The sequence below is a fragment of the Molothrus ater genome, chromosome 1, assembly GCF_012460135.2.
Source record: "Molothrus ater isolate BHLD 08-10-18 breed brown headed cowbird chromosome 1, BPBGC_Mater_1.1, whole genome shotgun sequence".
Taxonomy (NCBI): domain Eukaryota; kingdom Metazoa; phylum Chordata; class Aves; order Passeriformes; family Icteridae; genus Molothrus; species Molothrus ater.
In genome coordinates, this window is record NC_050478.2 from 19,368,968 (window position 1) to 19,387,021 (window position 18,054).

At 38.0% G+C, this 18,054-nt stretch overlaps 1 protein-coding gene across 3 annotated transcripts in view; it reads left to right on the forward strand.

The window, feature by feature from the left end:
* Positions 1–18,054, forward strand: part of NEBL (nebulette) — a 244,546-nt gene that overhangs the window by 106,706 nt on the left and 119,786 nt on the right. For 2 of the 3 annotated variants that reach the window (XM_036379158.2, XM_036379157.2), the window contains exon 4: positions 1,701–1,808. In XM_036379158.2, the coding sequence (XP_036235051.1) occupies positions 1,701–1,808 (108 nt within the window). The other variant, XM_054517178.1, reaches the window with a different exon arrangement.

An 18,054-nucleotide genomic window follows, 5' to 3' on the forward strand; every position in this document is an offset into this window, starting at 1 on the left:
CCAGACTAGTTTAGAAAATCAAAATGAGACAAAGTGAGCCCTGGAATATTGTGGTGAAATGGAAGGAAGGTGCATAGGGGTTGAACCTGGGGGAGATGAACAGAAAGGCATGGGCCAATCAGCCCGTGGTTTGCTCAAAAGCTTGAGTGGAAGGTTCTGTTTCCTTTGTCACAGGGTGGCATGAAAATATTATACTTGTGTGAAATCTACAGCCAGCTCTACATCTGGAACACAGAAAAAATTTGTTGATATGGTAATTTGCTGCCGTGTATCAAGGATTTGTTTGATGGGCTTATATGCGAGCTATATTAAAGAAAAAGCAAAAGTTATTAACATACTGATTGAGGTTTAGGATGGGAAGGACAAGCTATATTCTATAGCCTTGTCAAACTTAACTTTTGTGATTTAGAGGTATTTCTTCCTGTGCATTGCCGTCGTAACATTAGGTGCTTGCTTGTGAATTAAGTCTAACCTTGAATTTGGTGCATGTGCTGGGTGTTTTCTAGTTATCAGATGTGTGAAGGGGAATGCTGCTTTGTCTGTGCAGTAGCACAGTATTGCAAAATCTGGATGTGTGTAGTCAGTAAAGCAGGGGGTATAGGAAGTAAAAGGAAGTTGTTATGGGTAAGGTAGCTGAATTCATCTGTGGAGATGTGGGTCCTGACTCTGTCATTGATGCAGAGTTTTGTCTGTTGCTCAAGAGTGGCTTAAGATTTTGACGATTTCATCTTGTTTCTTTATGTTGAAATTGGGTACCCCAAGACTGATTTGGAGAAATACTGGGTATCTGTAGAGGTAACCCAAGCCTATAATTTAAACATATTCAACTGTGAGGAATCGGAGAGCGAACACCCTGAGACCCCTGTATGCTTCTGGAAATTAAGCTTATTTTACCACAGTTTGCAGGTTTTCCTAGTAGTGTGGATATTGCCATTCCCACTTTCCAGGCTGCAATATGAAGATGGATTAATGGCTGTGATGAGAGCTATATAAAAGCTTCTGAGGAAACTGATATTCCTACCTTGATGGTAGGATTTGAGTAGTCTGGTCCAAAAAAAAGGACACAACCACTTATGGAACCATCTCTGATGTGTACACAGTAAAGCAGGGGGCCTTGTCATAGGATAATATATGAATACCTGATTAAAGACAATCTCCAAATGCATATGTGCAAGAGGGACAAATTAAACTTGTATAGGCAGCCATTCCATAACTTACAAAGGTTTGACTTCATGATATTCTAAATACTCTTTTCATGCAGTATTTTTTTAATGTGTAATTTATGTTTCAGCTGGGAAAGTGACTGGTAGAATAATCATGACTGGAGGATGAAATATGAAGTTTAGAAGAATTAGAGGACCTCCAGATTTAGTTGTAGGCATTTTTCTTTATGTAAGAGTAAGTGCTATAGTTTTGTGGTAACTGGTTTGAGAATGAAATGACCATAGAGAATATTTCCACAGTTGCAGTATTCTTAGAAGTGAGCCCATGGCACCCCTGCAGGAGGCATTAGCTTGGGCACTGGGAAATTTTGCCCAGTTGCTGTCTATCTCTGTTAGGGGATAAAGGCAGGCTTCTCCTTTAAAGGCAGAAAGCCTTTCACAAGTGCTTTATTTACACTAAAAATAAATGCTGAATTGCTAGGGGCACATTGTGGAAAATGAAAACAACCCTGTTCTTCTGTATTTTCTATTCTGTAGGTAAAATACAAAAGAGACTTTGAAGAAAGCAAAGGAAGAGGGTTCAGTATTGTGACCGATACGCCCGAGTTACAAAGACTGAAAAGGACTCAGGAACAAATCAGTAATGTATGTGTCTGCGACCTAAAGTGATTGTAGATGGAGAAATAGTGTGTCTAAGAAAAGGTGTGTGTGTTGGTGGTTTTGATGAAGTCTGTGTGAGTGAACAGTCTGATTTTGGTGATTGATTTGTGTATGTCAGATTCTGAAATGTGTGTAACTGTATACCATGGACTTGTACAGCACATTGGCAATGTGTGTTCACCTCTCCAACTTTCAGCTAGTATGCTCAAAGTATTTTCTTTATTAAAATGATTTGACACTTCTTGCTTTTTTAATAGATGGGTCATCAAGTAAGGATACTTTTGGAACTTTTAAATTTACTTTTTATTTATATAAAGGATATAGATTATGTAAATTAAAAAGTTTTGTCTCTTTTTTAGCAGGGGCTGTCAAAATTAGCAAAACAAACGAGGGAATTTTCTAGAAGCAGATAAAATTTTGATGCTGAGTTTTAAAAGAAAAGATGTGGAAGACAATGCTCTGCAAGATGACAAAGAAATGGCAAATAGCAAAACAACATATTTCATTAGCTTACAGGAGTAGGTTTTTTAAAAATGGGAAATTCCTGACTTATATTTTTGCCAAGAAAGTTATTTATTTGTATTTCATTCTCTTGTAGCATGTTTAATTTATTGCATGATGGAATATTGAGTGATACATAGTGCAAGTTCTGATATGTATGAAATAGGTAAGAGCTAGTATGAACTAGAAAAGATGCAGAATCAGTACTATTCACTTGTCTTGACTTCTCTTCTGATCATTCTTCTGCTGCAAGAACTTGTCCCTATAGATTATTTTGTGAAAATATTTTTGAATCGTTCTTTGTAGTAATAAAATAACAGCAAGGCATCAGAGACACCCAATGTAAGTATGATCAGAAAAAAAAAAGGGATTTATTTACTTAAAAGAAAAAACTTTTTTTCAGGTTGGGATATTATTGAAGAAAAAAGTAATTGAAAAATACTTATTTTTCACAGCAGTGGAGGTTTACCATTCTTGCCAAAGCATTCACTAGTTAAGATTTTGATGTCCAGAGCCAGTCTTTGAGATGAAAAATTTGGGCTCATTTCCTGGAGCCTTGGCTAATGGAGACGACAGTTAATTTAAGAGCTGTGCAACTGCTCCTGTGTGTAGACAAGATGAGAACAAAAGCTCATCTCATGTTCATACTGGGGCTAACTGAAATTACTGGCTTGTAAGAGAGAAAAATATATTCTTTGGAGTGGCAAAAAAAGCATGGCCATTAAGACTTCCATTTGGGACCTGGGAAACTTCAGTGACTCCCTGGTTTTAATCAGCTGCATTTTTTATTCAGACCGGGAAGTTAAATTAGGTCCTCTCACGACCTACATAACTTCCTCAAGCAAGAGTGGTTCCTTTCTCTGGGGTAGCTCTGGAAGGCATCAAGGAGATGAAACGAGTGAGGTTCTGGTGAATACTTAATCCCTCGCACAGGTCTGCTCTCTAAGGAGGGACTGAGAGGAATGTCCTGCAGCAGGCTTGTGGTGCTCAGTTTGGGATATTGGCCTGCCAAGAAATTCATTCAGACCTCCCAATCCCAGTACCCTCAATACCAGACTACAGAATAGTAGGACACAGCTCATTTGCGTGCTCTTATCTCTCTCAAAAGCACATTGTGTTTTCTGTTGTGGGAAAAGGAGATAATAAAAACAAGTAGTTTTGTGACATGGGAAAGAGCTTTCTTCCCATCTCTGCTTTTGAGTGGATCAAGGGAGTTTCTGTTCTAATGGAATATCTTGTTCCAGGATTTGTGATACTATCTGGTTCCTGAACCAAAGATACTTACCTGCCTTTTCAGATCCAGAAATAGCTTTTTAAAATGGGAAAAGTGGTTTTATTTCAGGTTTTTACCCTTGGTCATTGCCTGTATGACTACTTTCTCTTCGTTTCTAAACATGCTATTCTTAACAATATAGGTTTGATTTATTCAGTGGAGAGTTGTTTACTTTATGTATGTAGCTGATAGCGATTCCAAGTCAGGGACCCTATTAGAAATAATTAGTCTTGAAGGGTAAAATGGAATTTTAAAAGGTGCATGATAAAAGAAGTTGCATTTAATTTCTGTTTACAATGAAATAATTAATTTATAGCATTATATCCTAGAAAGATAATTCTGCATAGGCGACAACTTCAATTTAATTAGAAAGCTCCTGTATTATAGAAATGCCTTCCACAGAGAGTAGTTTCTGTATTTGTCAGATAAGCAGTATACATCATGGACTAATGATCTAATCAAGATTTCAAGACACTGAAAGGTAAGCACTTTAATAATTCTAAAATGATTTTAATTTTTTTAAACAGAAAAATGGAAGGATATTAATATATCTATTTAATTTTCAGTTTAGTTTTGATTTCACCTTGAAGTACTAGAAACTCCTCAAAGAGCCTATTTGAACCAAAATTGTAACTACTTCATTGAAGGGGTAAGTGAGAACAGTTAATTGTGTAGATATCCTTGATGAGAAAAAATAACAAAATAAATTTTATAATAATAAAGTTAAGTAGCATAAATATTTTTAAAAGAGTCTCTTTTTTGTCCTGATATGAAGTTTGACAGCATATAGATGTTAGCACAGTCTTCTGACTTTTTAAAGAATCTCTTGTGCTATGAATATAAACTTTGTGAGGAAAAAAAATCATGGGGGTAGTGGAAGGGAGTGTGGGTAGATAAAGGGGTTGAATTTTGGTTGTTATTTTGCCACCAGCGATCCTTCCTCTGAAGATTTAGACCAAACCTGTGGACTTTATTTTATGGCTCTTATGGAGGTATCAGGACCAGAGTGATGCTTCTTAGACAGGAATGAAATTTAATCTCATGTCTTTTTAGCATTAAGAGCCAAATTCTGCAGATATGCAACATATTTTGGCATATTCGTCAATACACAAAAAATACATGTTATTCTCACAGACAAATGTGTACACTTTGTCAAAGGCCCTTGTAGTGTTTTTTGTCCATTTTGATCTTTGAGAAGATTTTCAGAATGAATGCCAATATTCTCAAAATGAAAAAAGCCCCTGCCACATGTATTTTTGTAGGTGATTTTGCAGTTAAGCTAGCTGCAAACTGGTTTTGCAAGGAAGAGATTAAGGTGGCAAAAGGAACAGAATAAATAAAGATGATGGCAAAAAATGTGGGTCTATCGTGACGCAGGGCTAAATGAGGGAGTAGAAACTCAATCTAGTACTATTTTCTTTGGGGAAATGGAACACTTTCAGCAGTCTGCAGCAATGAGCTGCAGCTTACTGCCACTGCACTTTTATGTCTCGATATATGACTTGAAGCATGTTTTATCCTATGTGAAATATGTTGCTCTTTCTTAAATATGTTTCTGGTAAATGTCTGCAAAGTATAAAAGAAAACAGGTGTCCATAGAAATTGATGGAGTGAGAAGCTTTCATTAAGATAAAGGCCAGTGCTTGGATAGTAGGGGTTGCTGGCTTGGTTGTATAGCTGGAAGGATGCATGGAAGCTTTCACAGTGCTTGTGCTCATTGCATTAAGAGCCCATGTAATAGCATTCCTCACTTTGGCATTAATGCTGTTATGAACTTGAATCACATAAGAGCAAGAAGCGCCACACATTTGTGCCCTCCTTCTCCTGGAGACACAACAAAATGAAGTCATGCAGTTGACTTCATGTGCATTTTTGCATGTGACTAATTTTCCAGTGGGTTTGGGTTGTATCTGAAGTGAAAACAGTACAAAAATAAGAAAACAGATTAAATCAGCTTGAAAAAGCACATTTCCAAGGCATCCTATTTTGGTGAAGAACTTAGGAAAGCTGGTAGATTTAATGAAGGGAAGGTCACTGAATCATCCCTCTATGGGTGAGGGAGTGGCTTCCCAAGTATCAGGAGTTGAACTCCTCACTGAAGTTAGTGAAACCCTTATTGGATGCAAAGAGTGCATGAAAATCTTGTAGCATTCTTGAAAGTTTTGTATGTGGGTTCTAATGAGAAAAGCTGTGTATTAATTTTCCTTAAATGTCTTTAATGAAATATGGTGCATGGTGTGAGGCTTTTAATTATCAAGGGTTGCATTCTATGTGCAGTTAAATTTATACAGCTTCAGGGGATGCAGGGAAGGACAGGAATTCCCCCTTAATTTGAATCAACTGAACACCTGTTATCTGGACAAAGACACAAATGATAAGGAAATTGGGCACTACCTCAGATGTGATAAAAATACATCTTCAGTTGCAACTAAAGGAGGACACAAACCACATTGCTACTGTTGTGCACATCTGCACGTCTCAAATTAGAAACTGTCCCTGACATACACTGAGCCATGGCTCCCTATTTGGAAGCTATTGGCAGAGTTGTTCAGTCTGTTTACTTGCTCAAACATAAAATGATCTCTTAAATTGCCAAAACAGATTGTAGAGAAAATTGGCAGAAGATGTTAACAACATGGCCCGGAGCTCCACTTGTAGGATTCACAGCACAAAGCCTGCAGATACTTGTCTCTAAGTGCTTTTTTCCCTCCATTGAATTCAAGTGAAGGAGAAGAATAGGGAACAACAGAAATTAACAGCAGCATCAATGTCTGCATTTCACAAAACCAGCCCTGGCACATCAATAGAGAGACTGGGTAAGCATTTAAAATTGTATGCAAAAGAGCTTATGCTGCTATAGGGGGTTTTACTGCTTCTGAAGTAATTAATATTTTATTCCTGAGCCCTTATATTCCTAAGCATGATTTTTATCTTGCTATTGTTTCATTGGGAAAATAAGTATTTATTTATGTGTGACAATTGTGTTGACTAACACAGATGGGATAGCACTTGTTGAGCAGTGCCCTGGTGCTGCATGTCTGTGGCAGGTGTGCTCAGCCAGATGCATCCTGCTACTGATGGCCTTCTGCTGACCTTGGTACTTCTGACAGTTTAACATGAACTGCAACTCCAAGAGGTATTTATTATTTGGTATGTTGTAGACTTAATTCCACACAGCTGCACTTCAAATATCTGCATATAACTCATGTTATTAAGCATCTATCATTTGAGTTGAACAGCATTTTTCTGTCTGGAAACAAGAAGGTTGAATGTGTCATTCCTATTGCTAACATGAGTGTATCTCTGCAAGAAGGTGGAGTTCCTGCTGTGCTCCTGTGCAGTGAACATACATGCATGGAGTCCAACTTTGTTCTTTCTGTGGATTGATCTTCTAAGCTTGTTTTGTGTAGATTCATAGAAATGGAAATTCTGAAAAGCCTCAGGTCCTTTGACTTTCTGATAGTTCTGTGTTGGAGTTTGATTTCTTATTTTCAGAAATCATTCTGCCTTAAAGTGTAAAGTCCTAATAAATGCTTTAGAAATTACTTAGCAAAAGAATTACCTTAATTTTCAATAACCATGAGTATTTTTTGCAGATTTTTACATAGGTTTTATACTTTGTAAGCTTTCAGAAATTTTAAAAATGACTGAACACATTCTTAAGAAATGATAAACCTAAGGAAATGTAAGTAATATTTTAGATAGAACTCATGCTAAATGAGAAAATAGAAAGCTTTGAGAATTGTTTTGAAATTTCAAGGTGTATTCTACTTTAAAATGAAAAATCTTTCTTTACTGATCATTATCAAAATACGCAAAATTAGAGACAGTGTTAAATTAGTTCCTATGCAAATGAATTCTTTACCTCCACTTTCAGGAAAAATTCTGAAGATATTTAGTGGCATGCTGCTTTGTTGGGCTTCATTACTTCTTTTTGCTATGATCCCTGTGTAGGACAGTAGTCACCAAGTATTCAGCTTTCTAATATTTTTTCATTTACTATTTATTTATTGTATGTTTTGATACTCCACACACCATAAAATGTTGTAGAAACAACCTGTAACTTCTTTGTGGAGTTTTCATCAAAGCTACTTTCTCACTTCTTTAACTGTATTTATTTACATTGTTTTCAGAGTTGTCCAAGAAATAAGGAAGTATTGGAATTCTCCAGTATGGAAGATATGGATATGTGGTCCTTATTTAAATGAAGAACTCAAGCACAGATGTTATTCATGCTAATACAGTAAGTAGCACCTAGAGCAAACCATTATCTTCTGTGTAGGCTCCTATTAGATGTAGAGGGAGGCACAGCCTTTGCTAGGGAATTTTACAGTTGTTTGTTGGGGAGGAAAAGATTGCTGAGAATCCAGAGCAGTGTGTTCGTGATTCATCGACTTCTCTTTCTGTTCCCATAACTTTTCCACATTCTCTTTTCTGGTCTCTCTTTCTCAATACTTGTGATTTACATAACAATAGCTCCCAACATGTAGGAGGAAACTGTATTTTTAGACTCCAGAATGCCAACTCGAAGGAAGGATAGTTTTTGGAATGTCAGATAGTCATTACAGTAATTCTGTACAAAACTGTCAGTACAGGTGGAACTGAATAATTTAGATGACTTAAACGATGGTTAAATTTCTGCTGAGCAGGCAGATGTTCAGTTTTCAGCAATGTATAATTCAGTTATAGACCATATTCTATGGGGGTAGTAAAACAGATATCCCTAATGAGGAGACATTGCTCACCTGCTAAAGGTCAACTTCTCCATCCAGAGCAGCAGAAGCATTAGAGTCTATCAGTGATGTTGTTATAAAGCTGCTTCTTCTGAAACACAGGTGGAAAAGTGCACAACTCTTCTCTAGAAACAGCAGAAACTTTGAGAAGCTGGAAAACGAACCCCTGCCCAAGGCATAACTGCATTTGGAAAAATTGTTAGCATTAGCAATAAGGATTTATAATGCTGTTAGTGTGCTGTGTATTGTATGTCATACTGCCCACAAGAGTGTTAGGTGTGTAAATTCAGAGAGGCCTTTGGGTAAGTCCACTGAAACACTATCTGCAAATCTGTACTGAGGTTCTGGTAAGCTACTAATGTGTGAAAGAAACACACTAGCAAGTTGTGTAAAATGGAAATTCCTTTCTGTTGCACACAAGTCTATTTGGACTTGAATGGCATGTGACCTTGGGACAATTTCTGCCTGGGGAAGGTTCCCTTTCAGCAGCCCCACTGTGAGGATGGTAAGCAACCTCAAATGAAGCTTCTCAAATGTGAATCCTCAGAGATGCAGGGGGAAATATTTTAGGTTAAGTGGATCTCTGATAGTCAAAGCAAGCAGATGTGACGCCTACATAGCTGCTTCTTAATGATCTTATTCCATCTGGCTTTATTCTATAGGGTTGCTTAGAAAGAAATCTTTTTTCTGTCTTTTTCTTAGGCAAGTATAATGTGATGCTTATTATTGTGGTTTCTTATATTTTTCTAGGGTTTCAGAAGTCTATTTTATAAGTTTACAGAAGAAATTATTTTAACTATTGCCTTTTTTTTGTATTAGTGCTTTCATATGAAATCAGTTGATAGCAGAACTGTGTAGCCTCAAAGTTTCAAAAAGTTTTCCATGAAGTTCCACAGGGAGTAGTATAGTCTTTCTGATTCTAATTTAAATAAATAAATTTGACAGGATAACTGTAACCTTGCTCACTATATTGACAAAATAAAATGAGTTTTGGGGTGGAAATAAAGCAAGCCGTCCAGAAAAATCCCCAAAGGCATGGATTTACTGCATATGTAAGTGGGTCAACTCATGCATGAGGAATGAATGCTAAATGTAAATTGGTTGCAAAACTGTAGACTTTAAGTAGAATTGAATCAAGTGATAACCTACATATTTTGATAGGGATGTCCTATCATGCCTCTCTTTTGGAAACAGCCAGAAAGCTCAGCATTACAGAGAAATAGTTAAATCATGTGTTTGTGTAAACTAGAACAGTGTCATTGCACTCCAGAATCAAAGGCATTGCATTCATTTATGTTGCTGGCATTGGTAAATTTTAAGTTGTACATGTATTTGGTTAAACCTGTATTTGCTTTGATGGGTTGCTTTACATGATATACACTTCAATTCAATAAGACTGCTCTATTCCTTGATGAGCGAAATGTTCAATCCAGCCTAGAAAAATACTTCTTGAGCTTTTCCTGGGTTAAAATAATAATAAAATAGAATAATCTAGTTAGGGAATACAGAAGAAAAAGATAGAAATTTCTGTCTCGCTGATTTAATTTTCTATTTGTGATAACATTCATATTGCAAGGCAAGGCTTATATGAAGGGCATCAGTAATTAAAAAAAACTACTGCATAATCTTCAAATATGTAACATAACATTTCATGGACTTCATTTTTAATCCACACTAATTGCCAGCTTGTTGACAGATGAATGTGTTGCAGATACATATTGATCTAAAGGTTTATGTCTGTACTTATAACTCTGAAAATTCAGATTGAAGGTTAAAACAGCTATGTAAATGTGAGGAATAAATTGTCAGGTATGCCATTTCCACATTTTGTGGTGTTGACTGTATTGCATATGCCTCTTTGAGCAGTATTTTATGGAATGAAAAATTCCAAGCTGTAATGAAGATAACTATGAAGTGTTTTGTGTTAAGTGTTGTAAGCACCTGTCCATTGTCTGACTAAAGGACATGAGTCTTTCTTTAAACTCTAGTGACTTCAAGATTGAATCTACTTGGAAGGTTTTTTATGTTTAAATATATGGCTCTTTTTTTTCCTGTTGTGATACTAAGCAACTGATTTATGACAAAACCCCAACTTATTTTTCTGGTATCCTTGAATATATTTTAGTGGTATCTAAATCACTAATTATTTTTAATGAGTACACACTTTTGAAGTCAGTCTTTTTTACATATAGAAAAAAGAGAATGAAAATAAAACCTCTTCATGGCAGCTCAACTTGGGAGCTAATTAAAATGAGGCTTTTAAAATGGGAAAAAATTAATTAGCCAAAAAGTTGAGAAGTAGGAATTGGCACCTCCAGAGATCTTTGGGTAGTTAAATGCTTGCAAGGAAAATATAATATCTTATTTCCTTGTTTTATTTCATTGTTCATTACCTGCTTATCATTTTACCTTTCGGTTCCATCTTACCTAATGCTTCTGTGCTTTGCATCAGTTGCTAGGGCACCATCTTAGGCATTAAACCTCCTGCTGAAGAACAAAATATTCTGCTTCTTCTAATACCATCTTTAATCTTGATCCCTGGAGATTTTAATGTCTCACCCCCATGATGCTCACAGGCTTCATTGACCTTGAAAACAGGAGTATCTTATCTGGTCCTCTGTGGCACTTTTTTTTTTGGTTGTTGTTGTTTTGTTTTTTGCATGTTAGGACAAATTATGTGATTTTGTGATTTCCTCTAGGCTGTCAGTAGATATATTTGTTGTGACATAGGCAGCACTGTAATATGTATAACCCCAATGATCGAACTTTTTAACCATCCAACCATCCTAACACAAGAAAATTTTACTTCTCCAAGCAGTAAATTAGAGTGACACAAAATTGCTTTCTAACCCTTTCTCCTCTTGTAATTATTTAAATAATGATTCAGTTAAAGAGATATTTGTGTACTTTTTTTGGAAGGCTCTTTCTCTCACACCAACGCAGTCTTACTATTAGAAACCACATTATTTAAATGGAAAACTGAAGGATGTTTCTTCCCTGCCACCCCCTCTCTAGATCTGCCTTGAGTTTCTTTCTCTCCTGTCTTCCCTGAGCTGGTGAGTGGTGACCTGGTTCAGTCCCCACAAAGGACAGTGTATAAAGGGGGAGATGCTGAATATATCACTAAGTAAGCCAACACAAGCAGAAAATAGAGGGTGTCTGAATGTCAGTCCCTAGTGGACTTTGGGAAAATCTAGTCTGAAGAAAATATAATTTCAGAGGTGGCTTTTTTGAACTTCAAGTCTTTTCTGAATTTCTCCCTGCTGGGTCCTACCTTCCTTTTTTCTTTACTGGGGAATAGTGGTATAAAGTGAACCCATACCCAGTTTGGCCAGTCTAGTCCTTTTCTAGCCTTACGAGGAGAAATACACTTGAGAGTGTGTGACTTCTGTTGCCAAGGTTAGCTGATTTTTATAGGGTTTGGCATAACAGAAGAGCTGTTCCCAGCTTCCACAATAGTGAGTGGCTGAGTAGCTAAGGACGATAGTGTGGCTGGTGTGGGTTTTGGCACAGCAGAGATGGTCTTTGAGGGAGCACTGGAGGATTGTCTTATGAGCAACCCGTGGCAAGACCCAGAGTCTGTACTGGGGCAAGGTCTGGATGTCTCCAGGTTGTACCTCAGTGTGCCAATACTGAGCAGGGTCCTCCTCCCTCCTCTTATCATTAAGTGGGACAAAGGTACTTGGTCACCTTTGATCTTAAGTGAGATTAGCAACCATTTTGTTGCAGAGCTGAAGGCACTCAGTTGCACCGTTCCCTCAGGTACCACTAATGCAAAGTGAAGGATTCAAATGATCTGTGGAGGTGCCTCAATCCCATCTCTCATGGTTTCTTGCCTGCTCAGCAGAGATACTTGCTCTGGTGTGGGCTGGGTTGCCCTTGGCTGCCGTGTTGTAAGAACAAGAGGAAGGGCCAAGGGTTTTATTTGCCTGTGCCAGCAAGCTGTAGACGTGACCAGGGCAAGGGTAGCAGGCATGGAATGAGGTCACTTGCTTGGCATTGCCTTTTGTTTAGTGTTCCTTTCTGCACACTGTGTGTTTCTGGCTCAGATGATAGCTGACATGCTGTCTTGAATTGAGTTAGCAGTCAGGGTCCTTTTCAACAGAAATTGAGTGGATGAAAGGCTCAAAAAGCTTGGTGGTAATGGAAAATTAAGCAGAATTATCAATGAAGTTATGGCAAAAGTTGTAGAAAGCTGACTTTATTGTGGGATTGGAGATTAGATGATCAGCCTATATTGAAAATTAGTGGAAAAATGCTCAGAAGACACAAATGAGGGTTGAACTTTTGGTATGAAAAAACCCCATTAAGCAGAAAAAGTCTATTAAGTTACAGGTAGACTGTAACTGCAGAAATGAATGTGATTCTGTACAGTTTCTTATGAGGCAAGAACTAGGAGCAGGAAATGTAGCAGTCAGGCACTATACTTAAAAGAAAAGCAAGTCTGTGGTATATTATAAAAATGTGACGCTCATTAATATCCCAGCTAGGGAAGACTAGAAGTATAAAATACATTAAAAGAAAGATTAGACAAGCTTGTGAAAGTTAAATTAATCAGGAAATATTAACTGTTGTTATCCAAATGCAGTGACAGGTTCGGTAAGGCTCTGGTGTGCTGATAGCAGGAAACTGAAATGATCTTAGTAAGGGGAGGCTGTTCCACAAGTACTTGCCTTGGCATGCATTACTGAGCAGTGACAGAACTGTGATGGTGTCATCGGTGAAACCAATGGGTTTAGTGAGCTTAGTACCTTGTGCAGTTTCTAGTCACAGCTGTGGCTCTGTCCTACCAAGTTGTGACCAACCCATTGTGTCCTTGGTTAGCCATAACTGGCTTGAATGTACAAAGTTAAAAAGGATTAATAATTATGCACCTGACCCTAGACCTCCTTTGATATCGATGGGCTTCATTCGTGACATCTGATTGTCTTCACAGGCTCTCTGTTACAATCCAGAGAACATTTCTGAGCCTTGAATGGTGAATTTTTGAAGACTTGGCTGAGATGCAAAGGTAACTAAGATGTGATGGATATTCCTTACATACATGCAAGTGTTTTTGCATGGCATGGCAGTTGGCAGACAAGGTATTAGTCATGAGTAACATGGCTTTGACCCCACTAGCATTTTTTACTGGTTTTCAAGTGAATCTCCTTATCATGTTTCCACACTTGCCTTGGCCTCTTGAAGCATACAAAGTGGATTCATAAACTGAGTGATGTGCTCCAACCACCAAAGTGTATCCAGTCCATTTGACCAGAGTAGAAGCTGTAGCTTCTTCCCCCTCTTGTAAAATATTTTATGTCCTTAGAACCATTTAATCCTAGAGATCTGCTCCTGTTACACTGCAGAACTTTCTAATGGAAACATTGCTAATGTTATCAGGCTTGAAATGAGACATCACTTGGAAGTTGTGTTCCCTTGAGACCCGAGTGTGATGCTAACTGCAGCTCCAAGCTTTAAAATTCAGAAAGAGGAAGGCTGGAAATAGTGGGCGCTGAAAATCAGATTGTTGCATGACCTCTGTTTGCCCTGTCAAGGGGTCACTGAGACTTGTCTGGTGCATGCACTAAACTTGTAATTTATGTTTGTGGAGGATGTCAAGAGGAAGATTCATGCCTGGATGTGCAGGTGCTCCATTAGGACTTAGAAAGACATGGATTGATTAGGTGGTTATTGCCATCTGCAAAATTAGCCTGGTCAGAGACCCCTGACAGGGAAGCTTGGTGCATAAGCAGTGATCCAGGCTGCAGTTGATAAAGCCTCAAAATGTTGGCAGTAGATAACTGAGATATCTGTGAGAGCTATCACATCTGGTATGCCGGCTCTGAAGTTTTGGGGATGCCATCCTGCATCTGTCTGATGTTGGAACTGAATTTTGCTATGGTGTTTCGTGGCTGAGTCTGCAGAAAATAAGCCCACTCTGTGTGTGTGTGTGAGAGAGATACAGGAGGGAGGGGAGGGTAGCCAGAAATTTAGCTGGTTTCTGTTGCTTTTGGGGCAGTGTATAAATATATGCCAGATGTATAAATGAGACTTGGGAATTGAGTATATCCCACAGGTATAAATGAGACTTAGGAGTTATCTGGTAGGCCTGTGTCTGTCAGAAAAGATATTCCTGTGGTTCAGAACAGCATGAGGAACTTGGGGAATCCTAGGGAATCTGCTCCATGTGGGCAATTTGTTTATATTTTGCAACATGACCTTTTCTAACATAACTCTAAATAAAATGTGACGGGTTGAGAGGTGAGGCACACAGTCCTTCTCTGTTAAACTAATAAAGCTGGCTGTATCCCATGGATCTGGCTTTTGTTCACCTGTGTATCCTGCTCAGTATTTGGTTTTTGTTCTCAGATATGTACTGCACTGAAATGGAGCCATTTTCTCAGGCTGTTTCTTACTGGTTTTAAAGAAGTGGCTGGACAGAGGAGAGGTGTCTCAGGAAGTATTTCCTACTGTATGAGCACTTTTGTTCACTGCACTTAAGAACATTGCATTGTAAGGGCCACTGAAACAGGTCCTTAGCTGTCATCTCTGTATTTGCTCTCAGAAATCTTGTAATGCATGTTTTGAGCCTGATCTTGAAAGCCTTCAGATGTTTTTGCTCTAAGTGTTTATCTAGGTGTTACCTGAGGTGTTTCTTTTTTGTCAGACAAGTTCTCTTAGACATGATTGAATGTATGGATCAACCATCACTGATTTGAATGAAGACAGGGCAATACATCTTACTCCAACTGGGTTTGGGAAGTCTGCTCTTTATTCCTGATCTTTCTGATGGTATTCTTTGTTGCCTGTGTCAAGCTACTTCAGTTCTGTTTCCTTTACAATAAAATGGGAATAATTATGCTGAGGGCCTTTAGAAAACTCTTTCAAGTTATAAAGTAAATGGTAGAATAGCTAAATGGTGTGGCTGCTGGTTGTTGTTACTTGTGTGTGTAAATGTTCTAAGTGGTAATTTGGGAGCACAGGAAACAGTACAAGAAGGAGTGTCTTGAGTCATCAGCTCTAGTCTTCTCTTTAGGAAAGGCATATCATGGAGAGTTCTCAAAACCCATGTCAAACTCTGTATTAATCTAATTACAGGTTTAGCCTACTCTTTTTGAAGACAATTCCTTAATTTCACCTGCTGCAGGTAAGAAGCTTCATCCAGTTTTCACAAAATAGTTCTTTATGGCAGGGCAACCATTGTGTTTTTGTTTGCATGGCACTTCTGCCTCTGTTATGTATTGAGAGAGGTGTCATTCTCAGACTTTTGTTATGTGAAGCTGAACAAGTGAGTAGTTTTTCATGTGCCCTTGCCTAAGTTTCACTATTCCACAAAGTCTTGACTTTGCCTGTTCTGATGGGAACTCACTTTTTTTTGAGTACAGAGGCTGAGAGTGTTTTTCATGCTACTGTGAGATTTAAAATATACCTTTCGTGATTAATTTCGGGATGATATTTGGTTTTCTTCATGGCTGTTTTGGTGGCCTGCAATTACTGTGTGATTAATTTGGATATGCAAGTACGTCTTTTTCCAACTATCAAACCTGTAACTTGCAGTAGAAATTCTCTGAAGAGCATATTTTTGCATTAAGTAATATTTAATTCCCTCTGATTGCTCCAGACCTCAAACCTGATTAGTTTTACATAGAGAATCTTTTTTACAGCCGTACCTCATTAATAAAATTACTTAACAAAATTAATCATGGTCAGACCCTTAAGGTATTTCGTCTTGGTATCTTTAAGCACCATTCTGTTACCACAGCTTGTTAAATTATTTGTGCGATGAGCTGATCTACCTATCTGAATTTGCGACTTCTTGGATCAATCAACATATTTTCTAACTTAATACATAAACCTTATTTTTTTTGTACTCCTTCTCTGTGGATGCCATGCCCAATTTGATAGATTATTGACAGTCCATATAATGATATTTATGATTTCAGAGTGCATAGTCATTCTTAGGTTCTTTCAGTTTGTCACATAGAAATCTGCATAATAGCAGATATGTTGGAAATTTTAGTGAATATAGAAAATAACAATGGAAAACTTTTATCACAAGGAGTTGCAGTACGTTGCTTGGGAAAATATTATTAAACATGTTTTTGAGATAAAAGGATCATATGGTGACATATCATATATGGTGACAGGCTTGAGATATTCCTTGCCTGCTTGTTTCATACAACTTTTTGTAAAGTACAGATAGTTGTATTTCCTTTCTTGGTGTATCTGAAACAGTAAAGTTTAAAGACCTTGTTAAAAGTCTTCTTATTCACTATAGATGTGAATGGAGCTCTAGGGTTCGATCTGTTGCAGTAAGAGTTTCCTGGATATGTTTTGTTTGAAAGATGCTGAAATTTTGCAAATGCTTTTGCTGCACTGTAGAACCTGTTTCTGTGCTCAGAGTGTGTGATAGATGGTTGTGTGAGGCACTTGTTTCACATATAGGTTGCTGTCTCTCTGTGTTGCCTATGTGTCTCTGCCATTGGAAGATTCTCACTTTGCATACCTATTTTTCATAAGTTGAAAGAAGCAGAAAGAAGAGAGAGGGAGAGAGAGAGAAATCAGGATAATTAATACAAAGTTTCATAGAGCTAAAGCAGAATTCAGTTCTGAGTTCCTGTTTGGAAAACTTGAACATGGGTCATGCATCTGTGTACATAATGTGTTATGCCAATTTTATACAGAATTTTGGAAATTGCATGAAAGTTTATAATTTTAGAGGAAAGTGATGTGCTGATCACTTTCAGTCCTTCTGGATACAGTTAAATTGATGTGCATTTAGAAAGAGAATGGATAGGTGGAAGACACTTGAATTTGAAACATCAACTGTAACTTTAAATGCTATGTTTGTACATGAAAACCAAAGAGGGTCCAGGTTTAATATGTGAAGGACCATAGCTCAAAGTCTTGTGTATCTTTTACTGCTGAGATCAAGTATTTGGCTATTTTACAGACTGGAGTCTTCTCCCTCCTTCCCTTTGTCTTTCTCCAACTCCACCAAGAAAACTGAAGCTCTCATTCTCCTGATGCCCAGCATAAGAAAAGAAATCTAGACAGTCACAACTAGTTTGACCTCACAGCAAAGTTCCTTTTTGCCAACTCAACTCTATCCAAGTCATGAATGGGTTGTGGAGGGATTTCTTCTCTGGAGGCAAGAGGTGTAACTTCCAGGAGAGAGCTGAGTTAGTCATCTCTGGCCCAATTTGCCAGTGAGGTGTTCTGGTGCGCCTCTTGCTGTCCTGCCTTCCTTTTTAACCTGGGACTGTCCTCTGCCAGCTCAGTGGTTGGTGGCATTCTCCTGAGACTCTCTGGTAACATCTCACAGGGGGTGGAATGTGTTTCTTGGGGTAGGATTAATCTCATATTAGCTTGGTATTTTGATTACGAAAGTGCCAGGAAATGTAGAGGCACAAGTGCATTCTCATCTTGGTTTACTGGAACAATTAATCTGTGTACTTGTTCCAAAGACGTTTCGTTATCAGGGTACAGGAGGCCAAACGCCTTGGTAGATCTGTGTGGCCACCTCCAAATGCCTTGCCAGTGAATTGTTAAATAAAGGGAAATCCTTTAACTTGTGTGTAAGCCTGAAAGTGAGGGGATGTCCTGCTACTCTTGTAGGTTTTATTTTGTCTCATGTTCTTCACTGCAACACTGGATCTGCATTGCTTCCTTTTCTGTGTTCATTTTACAAACCGTTTTTAGGGCCATGCTAGGATTCTGCTTCATCAGACTAGTAGCAGTC